This window comes from Numida meleagris, chromosome 20 (genome assembly GCF_002078875.1).
Source record: "Numida meleagris isolate 19003 breed g44 Domestic line chromosome 20, NumMel1.0, whole genome shotgun sequence".
NCBI lineage: Eukaryota > Metazoa > Chordata > Aves > Galliformes > Numididae > Numida > Numida meleagris.
The window spans coordinates 3,863,140-3,882,991 of record NC_034428.1 but is presented as its reverse complement, the minus strand read 5'-3'; the positions used below and the strand labels follow the sequence as shown (position 1 = coordinate 3,882,991).

At 45.7% G+C, this 19,852-nt stretch overlaps 3 protein-coding genes across 3 annotated transcripts in view; 1 reads left to right on the top strand and 2 right to left on the bottom strand.

Moving 5' to 3' along the window:
• Positions 1-9,935, bottom strand: part of PEX14 (peroxisomal biogenesis factor 14) — a 74,238-nt gene extending 64,303 nt beyond the window's left edge. Inside the window, exons 1-2 of the mRNA XM_021374640.1 lie at positions 9,665-9,935; positions 4,216-4,263 (exon numbers count right to left, since the gene is read on the bottom strand). Coding sequence (XP_021230315.1) covers positions 4,216-4,263; positions 9,665-9,907 — 291 coding nt within the window. The 5' untranslated portion in view covers positions 9,908-9,935. The remainder of the gene's footprint in view (positions 1-4,215; positions 4,264-9,664) is intronic.
• On the top strand, positions 9,852-13,457 carry DFFA (DNA fragmentation factor subunit alpha). The gene is made up of 6 exons (XM_021374641.1): positions 9,852-10,002; positions 10,086-10,247; positions 10,593-10,723; positions 11,192-11,381; positions 11,746-11,900; positions 12,302-13,457. Exons 1-6 carry the CDS (start codon positions 9,906-9,908, stop codon positions 12,503-12,505), a joined length of 939 nt encoding a protein of 312 aa, XP_021230316.1. The 5' UTR covers positions 9,852-9,905; the 3' UTR covers positions 12,506-13,457.
• LOC110386972 (centromere protein S) lies at positions 16,317-19,552 on the bottom strand. Its single transcript, XM_021374642.1, has 5 exons — positions 19,346-19,552; positions 19,068-19,191; positions 18,687-18,720; positions 17,898-17,964; positions 16,317-16,922 (listed from the first exon to the last, which is right to left on the bottom strand). The coding sequence occupies exons 1-5, from the start codon at positions 19,442-19,444 to the stop codon at positions 16,773-16,775; spliced, it is 474 nt and encodes a 157-aa protein (XP_021230317.1). The 5' UTR covers positions 19,445-19,552; the 3' UTR covers positions 16,317-16,772.

Genomic DNA, 19,852 nt, shown 5'->3' with positions numbered 1-19,852 from the left:
TACTGACTCTGGCTGTCTGGAAATCCCCTCCGGACAGATTTACTTTTAGAGAATTATTCAGTGTAGGCCACCACTCCGAACAAACCCACTGTGGCAAACAGAAAATTTGTACAGCAAACAGGTATAAATCTTGTGCTAAACAATAAAGGGTGGGAACACGGAAAGCAGAAGTGTGCTAAGTATTGTCCCTCCAGAACACTGCTGTCCCTCAGATCATCCCTGAAAACAGAAATCCTTCCGAAAGAAATCTGCGCATCTAGACTGGGATCTTTCAACTTGAAAATAAAGCATAAGGACCACATGGCATCCCTACTGCAAGAGCGTGTTATAGAAGCCTCAGTGTAAGTTTCTCATTGAAAACACCTTTCATATCTTTATTTGAAAGAAAAAAAAGATCACCACAATTTCAAGCAGAAGAGAATCTTTAAAAAGAAACCCTTTATTATCTTATAGGGTTTGATAGAGCAGAAAGACAGCATCTATTACTTTACAAGGAGAGGATATAGATTTGCAACGTGTCCAATGATTTGTTCATCAAAAATGGATTGTGCATTCTCATTAGCACCAATGAGCTCTTTCACATCTTACGGCACAGTTCTGCAACCTTTCCTCATCCCCCACTTGGTTCACATGGTTAAAGACAACAAATTCTACACTAATTGCCATAGAAGCAGCAGTACTTCTTGCTACCTTGTACTTTTGACAGCCTGTAAAAACGGGAATAAGATGTCCACATTTCAGTGCTAACTACCAGCACCTGCAGTAAGAAACAGAAAGAAACAGCACATGCTAACAGCAGAAGAAAATTAAAATGATTCTGCAAAAGAGAATACTCTGCTTTTCACACCATGATCCTGCACTTTTCTAACTCGGTAACAAACCAAGACAGTGATTTACACTTGCAAGGAATATTTTTATATTTACAACTAGTACTTCTTACAGCACCAGCAAGGAGAATGAGCATGTTTTGTGATAAGAAAAAATAAAAACTAAAATTAAGCAGCATGTGGGAAGACCTCACTTACAAGCTCTGTTCCCTTCGGTTTTCCTCACAACCCAGGCTCCTGTCAGGGGCTCTCACAAGCATTACCTTCAGAGCTGTCATTTAGACTGAAGTAGATTGGGCAAAAAGCAAACACCAACAGCGAACATATTCAAGCTACTGAAAGCATCTCAAAAGCAGCACAGAACGTTTAACGAGCTGCAAGACTGCTGGGGAGAGTCAAAACAAACTAAAAGGAAGCAGAAAAGATGAAGTCATTACAGTAAAGAGAGAGAAATGAGACCAAGGGAACGAAGATTGAAGAAGAAAAGGCAATTTCCTAGTGTTCTAACATCATAGGAAGTGGTTTTGTCCTATACAGTTATGTATTTTACGCATCCCAGGACCTTGTTCTGAGCAGCTGCAACAAGACAACCCTATTCCAATTCCACAAGTGCCTGGAGGATTATCAGAGGTGGCTGCACATACAAAAGCTGGGGGAAGCAGAAGGGATGCAGCAACGTTCACTGAGAAGATGGACTCAAGGAGAAGCTGATCCTGCACTGACGATGACAAACGTGGCTGTAAACAGCAGCGGAGCGAGATGCTGACACTCTGCTAACACAAGGTTACACTTCCCACTATGGAGCTACACGGCAGATTTTAATGGGCCAAGACCGACAGCTAGGGAAATGAGTGTCCGCTCTCTGCTGCAAAAATTGTAGCTCTTCCCATCCCCCTCCAACTCATTCTCCACTGTCAGTACTGTAACACAATGACCTCTCATTAGGGGGCATTTTTCAGTTGGGACAGTTTATTGTAAGGACACTGGATAACTCAGGGAATTAATGGCACGGATGTGGAGCCCCTTATCTCCAGTTTGTAGCTCAGAGCAGCACACGCATTGAGTGAGCTGCAAGAAGAGTCATGCAGTAGCAGTTAGGAGTGTGACATGAGTCTGCAGGGCTCCATTCTGAAGGCCTCAGTAACGCAATAAACCTTAGTGTCAGGCTGCATCTGGTTGCATGATCTTAGAGAATACGGATGTCGCCTTGTAAATAACTAGAAACTGTCGTTTTTCCTGATTTCCTCTCAAAAGCTGCAGGCTAGCACAGTACATGGAAGACAGAGCCACCAGGCACAGAGCAGAAGGTATTTAGTGCTGCGCAGGATGCAGTACTCATTAAAATCACAAATGCAATACAAAACCAGCTTGAGCCAATCATGACATCTGCTGACACAGCACAAGATGCTCCAATTCCATTGCACACCACTAATATGTCCAACACAGATCTCAGCCCTCAGAAACGCTAGCACTGTCAGCCATCAGTTAAGTCAAAAAAGGCAACAGGGCGACGGAACGGAATTTGATCATGAGACTCTTTTCTCCCTCTTCTGGACTCTCACAGAGTCTTAAAACATGCTCTTCCTCAACTGCTTCACACCAGATCTGGAGTCAGCAACAATCTGTCTGAGCGCACGGCTTTCCTGTATGGAGCCATTTGCTGGACTCGTGCCATGGTTTGTTCTGTTGTTTCCGTAAACACTTCTATGACACGGTGCCATGTGCCGACAAGGCTGCTCCACGGACCCAGAGCTGCTGCGCGTGTCAGCAGGCAGCGTGCATGATCCTGGCTGCGGGGAAGCCACAGCAGCGTGGTGGAACTTGGGTCATCTGGCTGACAGAACTGCACCACTCGTTTAATAAGGCTTCTACAAATACCCAGCTGGAAACAATAATGACTCCGAAGCAAACGTGACAGAGGCTGTGAGAGCTTAATATAAAAGACAAATAATGAAAAAATAAGGAGAAAGGCTCCACTTTTCAAAGGGCCCTAATTAGCTCACACGCAAGACTCGCCATTATGAGACTATAGTTTACTCCAGAGTTCTTTACATTCATAAATATTTGTACACATGTACAAGTACATTTCTTCACAAAGATACACAGCTGCTATGTGCTTCGTCTGAGCAATTCTTCAGGTGCATATACAGTAAGAAATTAATTAAATCAAAGGTAATGTTAGACTCTGCCTTGAGAAGAGAACGCACTGCTGACCAGCACAAGCTGTGATGATGTGCTGCCAGCTATGGGCTTCATACGGGAGGGAAAAAGAAAAAGCACCAAATCCATCACAAAGCTGGTGTGCTATCTTTGTCAGTAACGACTCTGGGTAATCTCACATACAGACGTCTATGCAATCAAGAGACTGCACAGTGCTACCAGGGTAGTGAGATTTTCAATGCAGAACTTAATAGAATTCCTTACCAGCCCTCTCATTAGATGTATTTTACTGACCCTTCCCACTTCACAGTCTTTACTCACATCTCCCTCCTATAGAAATTATCTCCTGGGTTCTCCAGATAAGAGTTACCACGTAAAACCATTTTGCCATGACCTGTGTGATGCCATTATGGAAAGTACTTGAGCCTTCTCACCACAGACAGCCTGTATTCACCATAAGCAACAAAGGGAAGACAAAGAAACTCAATGAGACAGATGATATGTTTAGAACAATGAGAAGGGCTAACATTTTTGGCAAAGTTTTGACTGAGTTACAGAGGACTGAAGAGTAAAGGGGGAAATGAGAAAAAGAAGGTCGTAAAAGGAACGGCTGCAGCTCAGGAGGCTGGTGTCTCACTTCCCAGGCTCCATCACCATAAAAACAAAACAGGGTTCTCTTAGTTCTTCGCATACAAAATATAAATCCCAGAGCTCTTTTCCAAACAGGTCTAGAGTCAAAACATTGGATCACATGCACTGCCAGCTGCCAAACACTTCTAAGCTAACTGAGTGTACGTGAAAGTACAGACAGCTTGAGCGACGTTCTGAGCAGCAGAAGTTATTTTATTAGACAATAACCCTAAGAATATCCGTTCAAATTATGCCACACAGTTTATTCTTCAGACTCCTTACTAAACAAGCACTACTCAAGAGCACACGTTGCACACGCTTAGTACAGGTGGTCCCTGCCCAGTGCCAACTTTGTGCTGAGATAAACTCAGAGGCTCAGGTGAGCCATGTCTAACCCATGGGAAAGACAGGAGGTGATGGCCACAGGTCAGAATTCAGAGGTCAACAGCATGGCAACATTAGGCAATTTACACCTTTTTCACAAAGCATCAACTCCTTAAAAAAAAAAACACGCATGCAAAATGATGCAGCAAAGAGAACAACTCATATATGTCACATTATTAGCAAGAAATTGTATGCTGCTGCTAGAAGAGCTTACCAGAGGCTCCCGAGATGCTGCATTTTCAGTCGCAGGGCAGGAGCCAGTCTGTAAAGCAAAAAGAAGAGTGAGGTTACATTGCCACCCGATGGACACAGCTAGAAATGCTTGTCTGTTAGGACTACCCATTAGATGTGCAGGATTTGGGCAGACACATGCGTTTCTGCTATTAGCAGAAGTTCAGTGATGAACTGAAGACAAAAAGGTCTGGGTTGCAAAGAAAATTAGTTCCAGCAGTCGTCATATAACCAGAACCCTGCAAGTGGCAGAGCTTGCCCTAGGGAGCCAGACAGCACTGAGAGATTGGTTTCCAAGGGACCTGGTAAATCCTTAACACCTGCAAAGGTTTTTGAGATGATAAAGGAAAGATACTGGACAGAAGCAGCCCAAAGTATTGCTACAGAAGCGGATGCAAAGGTACCTTGCTCTAATCCCATGGAACTTTTCCTCCTCTGTAGGCCTAACCTTGACACTATCTCCTATTTTTGTGGCCAGTAATGCACCCTTTGTTTTCTGCACAATTCTACAGATTTCAAAGCAATGATGATTTAAGTACAGCCCACAGCACCTGAGCAATACCAGTGCCACCCTTTATCCCACACAGAACTCAGATAGGTAGGCTAAGGGCAGATGCTGAGCCCCTCACCTCGCACACTAAGAAAGGGTGGCACACAGCAGGAAAAGTGAAGCTATGGGATTTAGGCAGGACAGCAAGTCTAAGGCTGGATTACACTTAAAATTCAGGGGCTTCCACTCTGCAGGCATAACAAATGCAAACTTCTATCACTGCATAACCACCATATATCAGCTCTCCCAAGGGACAGACACTTACATTTTCACATAAAAAAACTCTGTCAACCATCTACTTTCTAACAGGATTCACATGTGTTCATATGGTCTAAACTATATTGCCTTTACTGCGGCTTTTTCCTTAGGAAAACCGTCATGTACTAGTTGCCTCAATGGATAAAAAAAAAAAAAGCTATTTTAATGGTAAAGAAGACACAAAGACACATTTTTGAGGCTCACTTAGAGAAAGGAGATCCCATTAACTGAGTACAGTGAAAGCTAAAACTTTCTAGTGATAGCACAAAGTCCTTAAGTGCCTTCTTGACCTCCAACTGCATACACTTTTATGCAATACATCACACCTTCAAAGCAGCTCAAGTCTTTTTTTTCCCCCGATCTACAAAACACTGAAAAATATATAGAAATAAGTATTTGCCACAAGAGGGTGCCAGTAACCCAAGATATCCAACTCGGCTGCTTCCAGGCCCACGTGCATCCCCCGCAGGGCCCAGCCAGATCTCTCAGCTGGGCAGTGATCTCTGGAGGCTCCTGGTCTTTCTGCATGCAGCCATCTCCAGTTTTGTTTGCCCACTGGGTATCTCCTGAAGTTTCAGCCACTATCAGTTCATTTCAATGACTGCAAATACCAGTTTCCACACCGCACCTAAGTCACGCTGACTGCTGTGGTGTGGTGGAGGCAATGCCACGCGACTGCAAGAAAAGGGCACTTCTCACTTGAAGTTTGTCACCGACTTCCTATTCCATCCACACAGTGTACTGCTGTCAGGGTCAGAAGTGTTGAGGCAAGGCAGACGATGCAGCACAGATAAAATCCCTGCTGAATACTTCAAAAAAAGCATTCAGCTACTTCCACTGAACTATTCCATCAAGACACTTGTGTTAAGTGTTTTCTACCAATATGCACATTTTCAGGAAATACCGAGGCATTTGAACTACTTAAGCTGACTTTGAAAAGAGCTGCAAGGAGCAAAGTCACACAGAAAGAAGCCATTTCCTTGCACTAACCTCCACAGAATTCACAGCTCCAGAAAAGTCCCAGAGTCTCCAATGCAAGGAACACATCTGGTCTGCCTTCGGGAGCTGCACTGGCACTCACAGACTGCTGCACACAATATTTAGCTGACCTGGGAAACTGCCCAAAGAGCATCTGGAGTGAAGCCCAGGTTAATGTGGGGAAATATGTATTATGCGGGCAGGTCAGAGTTTTGAAAGCACATGCTCAAAAATTCTGATGTGCTTGTGAACAGTCTGCTGACATATTTGATTAGTTGGATAATTCACGGTACTTTGATTGTATTGTCCAAGGCTACCAACAGTTTAAACGAGATCTGCATTTTCCTTCCAGCAACATCACTGAGCAGAAAGCACAGTGACAGTGAAGGAACTGGTGTCCTAAGGCAGATCACAGCAACCCTCTGGTACGTGGGAGCTCTGAGATAAGTCAGGGAAGAATCCATCCCTTCCATGCGATGGCTGTTCAATGGCCTGTGTTTAACAAAGCAATGGCCATCACAGTCCAGAGAACAAATATCCCATACCATAAACCATCCTTTAAGATGCACACAGCAGAAAATCCTGACGCTAAGCACTCCAGTGACTGAGGCAAGAGGGGAGGAAAATTCACCCACACACTGGCTAGTGATGCAACTAGAGAAGTGAGTCTCTGGAGCAAGAAACCAGGTACCTTTCAACATCTTTGAAATTTAATTATTTCCCTACATGAAGGCAAAACACAGCTAGATGGCAGACTGGGCCCAAAGTGGGTATAGTGAAGCTTTAGAAAGAAAACAAGATCTGGGCCTGCGCTGCTGCTGGCTGAGCCAACCACGCTCTCCAATATATTGTCCAAATACTCAGCATCAAAGAAATCCTGATAGCCAGGACAGGCCAGAAACTGGTTACTCTGTTCACAGCCCACACCATCTTCTTGGTCACCGCTTACTTTTAAGGGGCTCTTTTCTTCCGTGTTCTCCCTTTGTTTGTTTTGTTGTTTTATTTAGCAAAGACATTGCTAAAAAGCCCAAGGAATATGATTTCCAAACAAAATGAATTATTTTAAAATCTGTAGCAGAAACGTTTACTGCCTTTAGAGCATAATCCTATCTATGTCAATGATTTCATCTGAGCTGCAACACCACTCTCTGCAATGCTTGAGGCAATATATTAATTCATGAGAATGAGACAAACTAGACAAAACAGACAGTAGGGCAAAAGATATCTGACACTCCCTTTGCAGCATCTAAACTAACCAGATTTGTAATAGCAGATGATAGGATCCAAACATAAACATGTTAAGCAAGACAGTTCTACCACTCACAGGCTTGTGTTGAATGTTTGACTATAAATAAACATAATCAGTGGTAGAAAATAAATATATTTTTAAAGTTCTTTACATGTCCAGTGTGTTACAAGGACAACTTCTTACACGCATTGCTATCAGTATCAAAACTGCAGTGGCTGCATATCAGGAGTGGTATTTATATTCTGGTACACAAATAAACAGATAAAAAGCTTTATTGCAAAATTGTCCCCTTAAGAAATCATCCACTGTGCTACACATCCTTTAATCACAGATTACATCCCTTGTTTCTGGCCAAACCTGCTGGTTTCTCTCAAATCTCACCCAAGCTAACCAGACAGGAGGGCACTGAACACTCCCCAGCTGCAGTTCTGGATGAAGACATGCGACCAATGTCAGAGTGACAGGAGAGAAGAGCAGGCACTGACAGCCTCGGACAGAACAACCCTTCTGTCCCATGCTAGCACACAACACGGGGAAGGAGGAACTTCAATACACAAACAGGGCTGCTCCTGGTGTGTGGAGCACGGCGATCCTGCAGCTGAACCCACCGGTACCTCCTGTACCCAAACCAGGCACAACACCAAAGGAGCCCTACAAACTGGATCTGCCACAAGGAGGTCACAGCAGGGCATAAGGCACACGGGGCACAAATGATGCGCTATTGCTTTTCCATACAACATTATAGAACCCAGCAAGGGAGCAGTAAAGTGACCATTTTCTCCTATAGTGGCTTTGAACCCCCTCCCTCCTCACAGGAGCCAGACACAGAATGGTTTCTCTGTGACAAAAAGTTACTTTCCAGCAGCCTGCATCCAAAACACAAACATCAAGCCTTCTTTTGAGGCAAAGCAACACTGAAGAAATAAAAAACAGAGATTTAAAGGGTGCAATGGGACTCTGTGATATCATAAGAACCCAAATGTTTCTCAGGCAATCACATTTACCAGTTAAGCAGACTTCTTTATCAGAAACCTGCAGACAGCTGCCTCAGATACTGCCCAGTGGCTTACAGATCAGTCTGAGGCCGTTTCAGGTTTCCTCCTGCTGAAAACGTTCACCCAGAGCACGAGGAACAGACTGCTGTGCCTGCACCTCAAGCTGCTACTGATGAAAGCACGTGGCCAGCGCAGAACTGCTCGGCAAGCCAACTGGCAGCCTGGTAACCGGGCCTTTCACAGCCCGGGGGGCTCGCACGGTCAGTCAGAGCACAAGCTTTATGGAATTTCTCTCTGTTTAGTTCAACGCTACTCCCTACAAACTTAACTTCTTCAGTCCAAAATAAAAGTATCAATAGAAATGTGCGTGGTGATTTGGTCAGATGGGAACAGATGTGAATGACTGCACAGAAAAGTGAAGCAGACTTTGCTGCTTTCCTCCCTGTTCCCCTTACAGCCAGAGCCTTCACCTGCAAGAAAAGGCCTTTCTGCAAGCAGCACAAGGATGGTTTTACGGACCCGACATGGCACCGCCAGAAGCAGCGGTGAGATGAGCACTGCCAGGAGCTCACTACACCTGGGCTCGGTAACACAGGAGCTATGCTGCGCTCTCAGTCCCTGCCCATGGCACAGCCTTTGGGGGTCCCCTCTACCCCAAACGCAGCTGGCTGGAAACCCACACTGAGCACAACTCCACCGTGCTGCCATTTTCCCATCTGCCTTCCGCTCACTTCAGGCCCCAATTTATGAAACCCCGATGATTTCAGCACCTGCCCTGAGCACACATTCACTCCTGCATGCCCGTGCCTCTCCCCACGCCCCACGCTCACTCGCTGGCAGCCTTTGCATCGTGCCTGTCATTGCTGTGCCCTTTGGTGCCATTGCTTCAAGGATCTTTCTCCCCGGCCGTTGCAAGGCAGAATCACTTTGTCTACCTGATGTGCAAACCCACCTGACGCACACCCGCACTGCCTCGCCTCTCTCTCCCCGGGCTCTGCGTTGGTTTGCTCCGACTTTTTTCCCCCCATCTGATTGCTTTACCCCACACACGGACCCCAGAGCGCCCCGAGGCCCGGGCAGCCGCTCCCAGGCTGGAACCTCCTCCTCCCACTCCGCCCCTCGGGGCCGCGCTTCCCGCGGATCTCCGGGCCTGAGCCCGGCGGGCGCTGTGAGGGGGAGCGGCGCGCGGGCGGCGGTTGGCGCTGAGGCCGCGCGCGGGGGGCGGGAGCGCAGAGGGCCGGCGCGCGCCCCGGCTCACGAGGAGGCGGCGGGGACGGAAGGGAGAGCCGAGGCCCGCAGCCCTCCCCTCAACCGCTCCCCCCGCGGAGGCGGCGGCGCCCCGGCCCGGCCCTGCTCACCCCCGCTGCCCGAGCCGAGCGGGCAGAGCGCCGGCCCCGTGTACCTGGCCGGGCTGCTCCGCTTGCTCCGAGGAGGCCATCTTCCCAGGCCCGGCTAATCCATGCCCGCCCAGGCGATGGGACGCCCGCCCCCGCCGCCTGTGGCGGCGCCGCAGGCAGCACGAGCCGAGCGCCGCGCCGCCGATGCGCCGCCAACGCCCTTCGCGGCGGCCTCGGGCTCCCGTCCCTTTAAGGGGGCGGTGGAACCGCGCGCCCCAGCGTGCCCCGCGCCGCCCCTCTGCAGCCATGGCGGGGCGGCTGAAGCCGTGCGTGGTGCGGCGGGGCGACGGGCGCGAGCAGCACGGGCTGGCCGCCTCCTGCCTGCGGGAGCTGCGCGACAAGGGTGAGCGGCGGCACTTCCCGGCACGGCCCGCTGAGAGAGCCGAGGGCTCGCGCTAACGGCACTAAACGTTTCTCTGCGCGCAGCTGGCCGCGCTCTGGCTATCGGCGAGGACAGGCAGCCCGTCACCTTGGTGCTGGCGGAGGATGGCACCATCGTGGACGACGAGGACTACTTCCTGTGCCTGCCCTCCAACACCAAGTTCGTGGCGCTGGCCAAGGACGAGAGGTGGTCCGGGAGGAGCGCAGGTACCGGGGGGCGCGGGGCGGCCCCAGCCCGGCTCCTTCGTGCGGGGACAAGGGGCGGCGAGCGGAACCGCGCGGGTACGAGCCGGGCTGTAAGAGGGAGAGGGGCTCAGGGCCCGAGAAGGGAGGCAAACTACGGCCCATCCTTCGCCCCCGACCAGCTAAGCAGGGAGGCCGAGCCTGAGAGCCTCGTTTCAGCAAGCAGCTGCTTTGTGAGAAATGTCACCGTCTGATTTTGACAGTGATTAAAAAAGCGGCGTTAAATAGCTTTAAACGGGAAGCGGTGGCTCTCGTTCCGATCTCGATAGCGTTGTGTTGTCATCGTTTGGCTGATGCCGTTTGTGTCAGATGGCAGATGGACCTGGCTCTCGGAGCCTGCGGATGAAGTGGATAGCGGCGCCGAGAGGTGGAGGCAGCTGGCCCGGCAGCTGAAGGGTGACCTGTCCAACATCATCCTCATGTCCGAGGAAGACCTGCAGGTACGCAGGGGAAGGCCGGCTGCTGTTCTTGGCCTTGCCGCTCGTCCATACGTTGCAGTGGATGGCACAAAATAGAATAAGTAAATAAGATCTCAAAGGTTAATTCAGCTGAGTCTGCCCCTTCTTGCCGTCCTGCGGTGTGCAGATTTCCAAGTGCCTTCCTGCTGGCTTTTTTCTTGTGTGTCCCCACACTCAGTTAAGAATTGATACTTTGATTGCCTGGAATCGTCAGGCAAAAAATCATCACATGAAAAATGCACAATTCTACACCTTCCTGAATATCTTTGCACTGCTGGAAAACCACTACAGCTTTTCATGACCAGGTTAACGACTGTGAAAACCTCGTGAAATATACAAGATTCTGCAGAGGTGGAGGTTCTGTCATTCAGGGCTGTTGTTTGCACTGTAATCAGTGTAACGGAATTGCTCAGTCAGTCCACGTAACAGGAGCACTCCTATTGTTTTAAGGTGCTTATTGACGTACCACGTTCAGATCTGGCAGAGGAACTTGCCCAAAGTGAAACCAAAACCCAGGTACTGCAGGACACCCTGCAGCAGGTACTGGACAGACGAGAAGAGGAACGTCAGTCAAAGCAGCTCCTGGAACTCTACCTTGAGGCCTTGAAAAATGAAGACAGCGTCTTAAGTAAAGTAGGAGGTAGGAAACATTAGGACACTAAAAGAGGAGCTTCTCAGAGAAGTCTGAAGTAGTTGAGTGGGGCAGATAATGGGGGGAAGGACTGGAGCGAGTCACTTGCTTAGCAGCTATTAACATGGTTGGTTTAATAGCTGGTGTCGTAGAAGAATTCTCAGAATGGGAGAGACCAGGACTCCAGTCACTGCTGTCACATTGCTTACAATGCCTGAAAGTAGAATACTGGGGAAAAAGCTTATATCGTGTAGTCATCCTCAATATTACGGATTTCCTAAGTTAGAGGCTGCATATCTTATCTGAAAAACAGCAGCGTAGTCTGGGCTGCTCTTCCTGTCCATGTGGCTGTAATGATTCTTCTACTTTTCAGAGCCTGAGAGTGTACCAACAAAGGAGAGGGATGTGGTTGACACGGGTACCAGCAGTGCAGGTGCTTCAGCCAGAACAGCCCTCAGTGACCAGACCTTTGCTGTTTTAAAAGAGAAACCGGCCCCAGAGCTCTGCTTGGACAGTCAAACTCTAGAGGTGGGTGAGGATTGTGTAACTACATTCTGGCAAATCTCTCCTCTCTGGAGAAGGGGTTGACTGGGGAAGCCTCGGGGGCATGAAAAGGAAAGTCTGGGTAAACTGACCATGAGAAAGCGTTCTGATGATATTGAATTGTTAATCTCGCTTTTCTCTGCTGCAGAAACTAAGTAACTGCTTTCTGCTAGTTTGAACATAGAGTTTCAAGCTCTAAGTATTGGTAGGATATTAAAGAAGAATACGTTAGCCTAAGAGACAAAGGATGTAAGCTGGAAACATCTTCAACACCACACTGGTATTAAACAGGTGTCTCGTTACTCCTGTTCTTAGTGTGTGTGGGCAGGGAGGTTGTGGTGTCGGAGCATCAGTGGGCAGCACTGTTACAAGTCTGTCTCTTACAGCTGGTGGTGAAAGAAGACACTCAAGCCCTGGCTGCAGCTTTAAGCTGGGACAAGCAGAAAGCCAAAGCTCTACAAGAAGCTTGTGATCAGGAGCTCTCCAAGCGCCTACAACAAGTGCAGGCTTTGCAGTCCCTGAGGAGCACATCAAGGGGCAAGAAAGCACTACCTTGTGGAGACGGGCTTAGTTCGAAACGCAAAAAATAAGACCATAGTTCTGCCTCAAGTGTCAGGGAAATGCAAGTAGTTGTGGGGTTTTGTGGTTTTTTTTTTCATTGTGTTTTTTTTTAATTGGAATTAACAGAAATAAGGTATGTCCTGGGAGCCATAGTTTGCTGGTCATACTATGGTCTGGCTGCAGAAAACTTAAATTTGGACATTGTCCTGAGGCGTAAACACTTCTGATGATTCAAATCATGTGTAACCAAAGGCAGCTGGACTTTCTGCAGCATACTAGAACAATGGTTTTGCTAAACACAGCATGTAAGAGTTCAGCTTTGAATAGCTGGTTGGGGTGGGAGCCAGAAAATTCCATCTGATAATGCTGATCTAGCTCCTGAAGCCTCAGGCAGTTTGCTCACCTTCCCACCATTTTCAGCGTAAAGAATGAAAATTACTGACATCATTAATGAACAGAAAGCAGGCATTTTGACGATTGCTCACTGAACACAGCACATTTCGGTTTTTAAGGGTTTTTGGGGGGGTTTATTGTGATATTACCATTGTGCAGTTTTTCCAGCTGCTCCCTTTAATCTCCAGCCTGGCATCTAGGCACTTGGAATTCTTATGCTAATCTTACCAGTTCAAGTAAAATCAAAACCTATTCTGTGTTTCTGTTGTGGTTGTTTTTTTAGTTTGTTTGTCTTTAGTGTAAAAAAAAAAAAAAAAAAACCTGCATCTTTCAGTGTAGTGCAAGCACTAATTTGTAGCTAAAGTGGAAATGCTTGTTTGGAATGGCTGTGGGGCAGAAGACTTGTATTTGGCCTGTCTGTATTCTAATCATTGGTATATCATCATGGCACCTTTGTATTAACTGGCTTATGTTTAAATTGATTGAATTCTCATGTCTTTAAAACTTTTTTACTATCGTGTTGGACTAGTTTTGAGATGGCTGCTGGCTGCTATGATTAAAGAATGTGCCAATAAGTATAGTACTACATTAAGGACTGAGGAAGAACTTAAATACCGAACTATTCCCTATTTACCTATACATTTCTGGATGAGTTATAGGGTGCATTCACACTGGTGTGAACATTACACTAGAACTCTCACCTGACAGTCTTCTCTTGTGAGATGGATGTGAAATAATCTGAAAGGTGAGACAGAACCTAAAGTTTTTGTAGCTATCAGTGTTTTCTGTTACCATGCAAAACTCACCAATTGAACATAACTTTAAATGGTGCAGGCTGCCTTCTGCTAAGTATCGCTGCAGCAGGCCTTCAGATGAACTCGCTGTGTACAGATTTGAGTTGAATTATGGCACATACAAAGCTACGCTGCCTATGTAACTACTAAGTATCCTTGCCAGCTTAGTGCCTCTGGGTAAGTACCCACTGAGATTTGACTGGAACTGGAGGGAAGCTTACAGTCACCTTTTTGAAGCCTGTTTTGCCAGGGCATGTAATTGCTTCTTACAATATATACTGCTGGCTTGTAACATTGTAGGCCATGGCAGGTAAAAGGGTTTCCTGCTGTTTTTAATAGCTACTTATTACAGTCTTTTTATGTTCAAGCCTTTATGAAAGAGCATATATGGCCATCCATAAACAATTTTTGAAGCACGCTTTATTGCGCTCAAAGCTAATGACCCTGGCTACCAATTGAAACTGAGTGCACTGGGCGTACTAGCTGTCAGCAGGCTTCTGCGAGCTCACGTCTCTGCTTGTGATTAACACTCTTCCTATTATCCACTATTTTATCAATTTTGCTCAAGGCTGCGATACTTAGCTTTTTTCTAGCTCAGCTTAGCAATGGAAATCCTACTGCTCATGCTGTACAAGAGGAAAGAAGGATTTTACCTGGAGCTTTTTCACATATCTGTAGAATAACAGCATAATTACTGACATCCTGCCTGTATTAGGAATATTTTAACTCACCTACTTCAGGCAAACGCTGAGATGGAAGTCACAGAGACCATGCTGATACTTCTTGTAGAAGGCAGTGAGGGCCCTTCCAATCTAGCTTTAAGAAAACAAACAGAGAGCTCTCACTGCTGCTCTTTCCTCTTTTCTGCTACCAAGGTTAGAGCTTAGATGCCTGCAAATTATTAAATACTGCAGTTCTTAAACTTCAGAATTAAATTATCAACTGTTTCTTTCTTTTCTGTTACACTAACAATCAGACTTTCATAAGCTGATGGGAGCTGCAGTTAAGCTGAAAGCTGAGCTTTCAGGAGTAATTGGAGTTATCTGCAAAGAGCACATACGTAGTACTTAACTCTCTTTAAAGCTCTCTTATAGTCAACATCCTTCAAACGTCTCAGTGAAAAACGAGAAGCAATTAGCTAACAGGCTAACGGACTGCAGTGCTGTATCTCATCCCCTAATTTCTATGAAAAATCATTTTTTAATGGTCAAGTTTATGTACTGCTTCTTGGATCTATTTCAACAGAGCAATCCATCAAAGCAAGCTGAATACTCCTAAAATATCTCAATGGCATTTTTAAATGTAACAGTTCAATTATCCTTATAAATTGGTGGGCTTTTTTAGGGTAGGCTTTATTACAGATCTTTTGATCATTATATTCTGAATGTCAGTTCACAGCTACAATTTCCTGTCAGTGAAAACAAAGAGCTGCTGCCAGATCTAATGTTTCTACATCAAACAATCACAAAACTTTTCAGTACACAGCCTCCAGCTTTCAGCCAGCACCTGCTGCATACCTGTAGTGTTACATGCATGTGGGTTTGGTCAGAAGTGACAGATTTTAGCCAAGGACAACAGCCAACTGAAGATCTGTCTCATTTAGAGACACAACTGTAGATCAGAGCAAAAAATGGTATTTGGTCATTCTTGGTTTATCTGACATATGCAAATGAGGAGAAACAAACCATGCTCTGTAATTTAATACTAATTTAGACCTATGTTTTGTAGATGAAAAGCGTTTGGTTCACTTGAGCTCCTTTAAGCTGCAAATTCCATAACTATGCAAAAATTAGCATTTCCTTGATCATCTTCCTTTAATATTTAGACGTTTTACCATTTGAACAAAGGAACTGTGGTGCACATGATTCATAAGAATGAACATTTTATAGGTGCTCAGGAGGGAGGGATGCAGCACAGGTCTAGAACATCACCACAAGACAAAAGCTACAGTGGCTGCCGCTTCGCTCTGTTAATGGCAAAACATGTAGAATATCAAAGCCCCGACATAGTCCTCATTATTTCCACATCCAGGTAGACAAACCTACCTTGTAACAGATTCCTTTCTCAGAAATACATTAGCCATGAATGAGTAGCCTCAATTAATGGTCTTCAACACTGCATTAATGATTTCTTCCTTAAACACCAGGAACAACCTCCTGCATCTCCTATATGCAATGGGCTGATGGCCAGCATGTATGAAGATACGCAAAGCCTCATAAAATTCAAGAAAGCAAATAATGTATAGTGGCATTATTAAAAAAAAAATGGAATATGAGAACTAAGTAAAGACTGGCATTTCAAGAGGAGAGATTTCCTGGTGAATACAGAATCTCTACAGCTTATTATCTACCTAGCTTACCCTGCATTAATCAGTAGAATAATTTATTTAAAATATTATTTTATCCCTGGAAGTAGAGAAGTTCAGGATAGGGAAACAGGAAGGTACTTAGAAGTGCCATTGTGAAAAATTTCCCATGTAGATCTAGGGGTAGGAATTCATGCTTAGTCAGCATTTGGTAAGCCCGTATCAGACCAGCAGAGGGCAATAGTGATTCCCAACCACCACTCAGGGGGCCTTAATGCCACAAAATTTAGAAGTGTCACACAACTTCTTGAAAGTGATTCCTGCACATCAACAAAATCACAGGAGAAAAATGACACAGAATATGCTTTAATTGCCAAGACAACAAGAGATATGGCTATTAAAGTGTTTATAATATCCAAACAAATATATCAGAAATGGAAGTCAGGAAGATGTTAAATAATTACTGGAGAAATTAAATTGTCCTTTGCAGGGAGTTGCACATACTGAGGTGTGAATATGCCCAGTGGATATGCTTTGCTTTAAACTCTATCAATAAAGGATTTTCTTCTTAAGAACAGTAAGATATTGTTTAGTGAACAATTAAGGCATTTTGGCTGTAAGCTTTGTTGAATTCTGACAGTCCTTTCATTTTTGGAACAAGAAAATGTAACTAATCACATTTACCTAAAAAAAATATAGACATTCATTATGCTCGCTAACCTGCAAGAGCAATTGCTGACAGGCTAACTTTGGTCTTCTACGATAGTAAGAGAAAATGACCAGAGAAGTTACTTGAAAGGTAAGTCATGCCATGTTGGAATCTTCACTTTCAGTCACAGGTGCTTCGTTTTCCTCAGTTCTCCTTCCCTTAGCTGCACTGGACTTCTTCTTCTTCTCCTTTTGTTCCATGTTACTTGATGCAAGCTCTTCACTCTTCTCTGTGATATACCTTAGCTGACAAAAAGAAACTAATCAGTGGTTTCATTTGTTCACATATCTTAAGAGAAATTCATTGGACAAACTCTTCTTACAAAAATGAATTAAGTTACTCCAAAAAAAAAGCTGACAACCAGTTTTAATTCTTGCACAAACTCCTCAGCCTAAGCTGGATATCCTCAGATACTGAAATGCTTAGCAAAACTAGGAATTATAGATCTATCTCACATCCACCACTATAACAAAGGCATTAGAAATTACTCAAGAATTGTAGTTTGCTGAAATACAGAGTATTGAAACACTGTAAGATTCCTCTGTATCTCCTTGTCATATACTGTGCACAATAATTAAAAACAAAAAATTCAGCTCCAGACTTTACTATGCCCTCTCACACTTGAGTTCTTATTGCATAGTTCAAATCACACAGATGGAAGGGGAAAAAACACATACAATGAAAATTAGCACTCAAAGTAGCCTTCAAAAGAGGTGTACTCGTTTGTACAGACATTTTATTTTTAAAAGCAGCATCTATTTATACTGTAAAGTCCTTGAAAAGCAAAGATAAGCCTCCTTCTATAGGCCAGTACATAAGAGAATATAATGAAGTGAATCATCCCTATATTAATGATGCTAGCAGACCTAGCACCTTGCAAACCATTCCTGACCTGAGGCTATAATCAAGGAATACAATGTCAGGAAAAAACAGTGCTTGTTTATTGTATTCTTGTATTTGGAACCTCAAATGACCTGCTGCAACTTGAGCATTGTTGCTTAAATTGCAATCAGATGCCCACAGTGAGGCATAGTATCATGAAGAAAAATGTGATGAAAATTATAACAAATCACAGGATCATGAACATCTATCATCTATAAACCAGTTAAATTGCTTAAACAACAGCTGCTTCAACATCTATAGCCTTCACTCATGCTCTTAGGAATTAACCAACAGGTGTAAGAAGAAAGTTGTAAGACAGAAAATACAGTGAATCTCACCAAAGAATTGCTCCTTCTAGCCAAAAGTTTCACATCTTCTGAAGTGATTGTGCTTCGCTTTGCATGCCTGCATATAATTTAAAAACACTTCTTGCTGTGTTTACCAGCTCCAGTTTTAAAAGGTCATGAAGAACATTTAACTAATGGGGTTTAATAGGGACCCAGTAAACCAGTGATGCCCACCTTTTGTAAAAAGGATTTTATGTGTGTTGTATTCACGTATGTGTACATCTAAATACATGTATGTAGAAACAGTAGCATTCAGTAACCAGAGCATCAGGCACTGCCGCTCACTCTCACTTCCCAGTGGGTTACTGAGTTGGTTTTGACTCAGACACCGACTCCTTAAAACATTCCCTTACCTCCTCGGAGCAACCAGACAAACCACAGGTATGCTAGCAAGCATCTGTCACTCCCAAACCATCCAGCACCGCTACACATCAACACAACCGACAATTATATGCAGTCATTAATCTAAACCATAATTTTTTCTGCACACGTGGACTTCCAATATGAGGATGAACCTACAGTAGCATATCTATTTCTTAATTACACAGTAACTATTTAATCAGCCAAGAGAACTCTTCAAAACCTTAAAAAAGGGAATTGCAAGATGCATTTTAAAGATTACGCGGTTAAAATCAGATGTATTGCTTGATGTTTGGGTGGTCTGATGGTGACAGGAGCTAGACCTGATGATCCTTATAGGTCCCTTCCACTGTGGGACATTCAGCGATTCGAGCTAAATGCAAGAACGCCTCGGCAGCGATCACGCGCCCTGTGACATACCTGGCAAACATTTCGAGGTCTCTTGCAAAGTTTTCTGGAGGAAAAAAGAGAGACATGTATTTTAGAATGCTGCCCCTGATTTGAAAGAGATACATAATGCAGTAATAAAAGGTGCAATGGCAAATTGTCAAATTTACAGGAAGCAAGCACGGCTTGTTCTCCCACGTCACTGCTGCGCAGACATATGGGCCACAATAAGTACTTCGCATACATTTAAGCGCTTTTTCGAGGTAAGAAAAGCAGAACGACTATTTCTTGGAGCTGTAAAGTCGTGATGCAAGAAGCTATGCATCGCTGACAGCGACAACCCGTGGCTCTTTCTCTTAGCGCACCCCATCCCCAGCAGCTGCCCTCGGGCCCCGGGGTAACACGCGGACATACCGCACTGCCTGAAGGTGATCTCGGATATGGCGGCGACCGTTTGCTTGCTGAACAGCACGCCCTTGTCCTCAGCGACGCCCTGGCACAGGCAGCCCGCCGTGTAGTGCACCGCGGCCCGCAGCCTCTGCAAGACGGCCCCGCACAGCTCAGCCCCGCGCACACCGCGCCTTACCCCCACACCGCCACCCGCTCCGGCTCCATCTTGTCCCAGCCGGGCCCCCCCGGGCAGGAGCGGAGGAGCAGGGGCACCAGAAGAACGAGGGGCGGCCCCGCCGCACCTGAATGAGCAGCTCCCGCTGTTCGCTGCCCGCCGCCTCCATCGCCCGCCCGGCCGCGGTTTCCCGCCCAGCGCTGAGGCGGGGCCGCGCCGCCGCCATGTTGGGCCCCGCCCGCCGCCCGCTCCCTCAGCCCCGAGCGGCTCCGCGAGCACGCCTGGAGCCGGGTGGGTTTATAATGCGTACTAGAACACACAGGTGGAAGCATCCCGTTCCGCCCCAAAGCACCTCTATGCACACAAAGGTCCGCTGTAACGCCGGGCAGAGCCGTTCCTGCTGCCCACCACAGAGAATTATAACACAAAGCACCTGAACCGCAAATGCTGGGACTGCTTAAGCTTCCACGGCACTTCAGGTGCCACTGCCTGCAATGGCACACTGGTGTTTTAGAGAACCCCTAGATCTTACAGTACAATCTACAAAAAGTTGTTTTAAATCATAAGCAATCTCTTGTTAATCACACCGATACTCAGCTGCGAAGCAGCTCTCCTGCTAAAGGGAGCACAAAAT

Excerpts from the sequence above, each read along its gene's own strand:
- LOC110386972 (XM_021374642.1), bottom strand. The coding sequence starts at position 19,444 with ATGGCGGCGGCGCGGCCCCGCCTCAGCGCTGGGCGGGAAACCGCGGCC. Across the intron at positions 18,721-19,067 it reads GATCACCTTCAGGCAGTGCG|AAAACTTTGCAAGAGACCTC; the intron begins GTATGTCCGCGT and ends TTTTTCCTCCAG. Across the intron at positions 16,923-17,897 it reads CTAGAAGGAGCAATTCTTTG|CTAAGGTATATCACAGAGAA; the intron begins GTGAGATTCACT and ends TCTTTTTGTCAG.
- DFFA (XM_021374641.1), top strand. The coding sequence starts at position 9,906 with ATGGCGGGGCGGCTGAAGCCGTGCGTGGTGCGGCGGGGCGACGGGCGC. Across the intron at positions 11,382-11,745 it reads CGTCTTAAGTAAAGTAGGAG|AGCCTGAGAGTGTACCAACA; the intron begins GTAGGAAACATT and ends TCTACTTTTCAG. Across the intron at positions 11,901-12,301 it reads TGGACAGTCAAACTCTAGAG|CTGGTGGTGAAAGAAGACAC; the intron begins GTGGGTGAGGAT and ends TGTCTCTTACAG.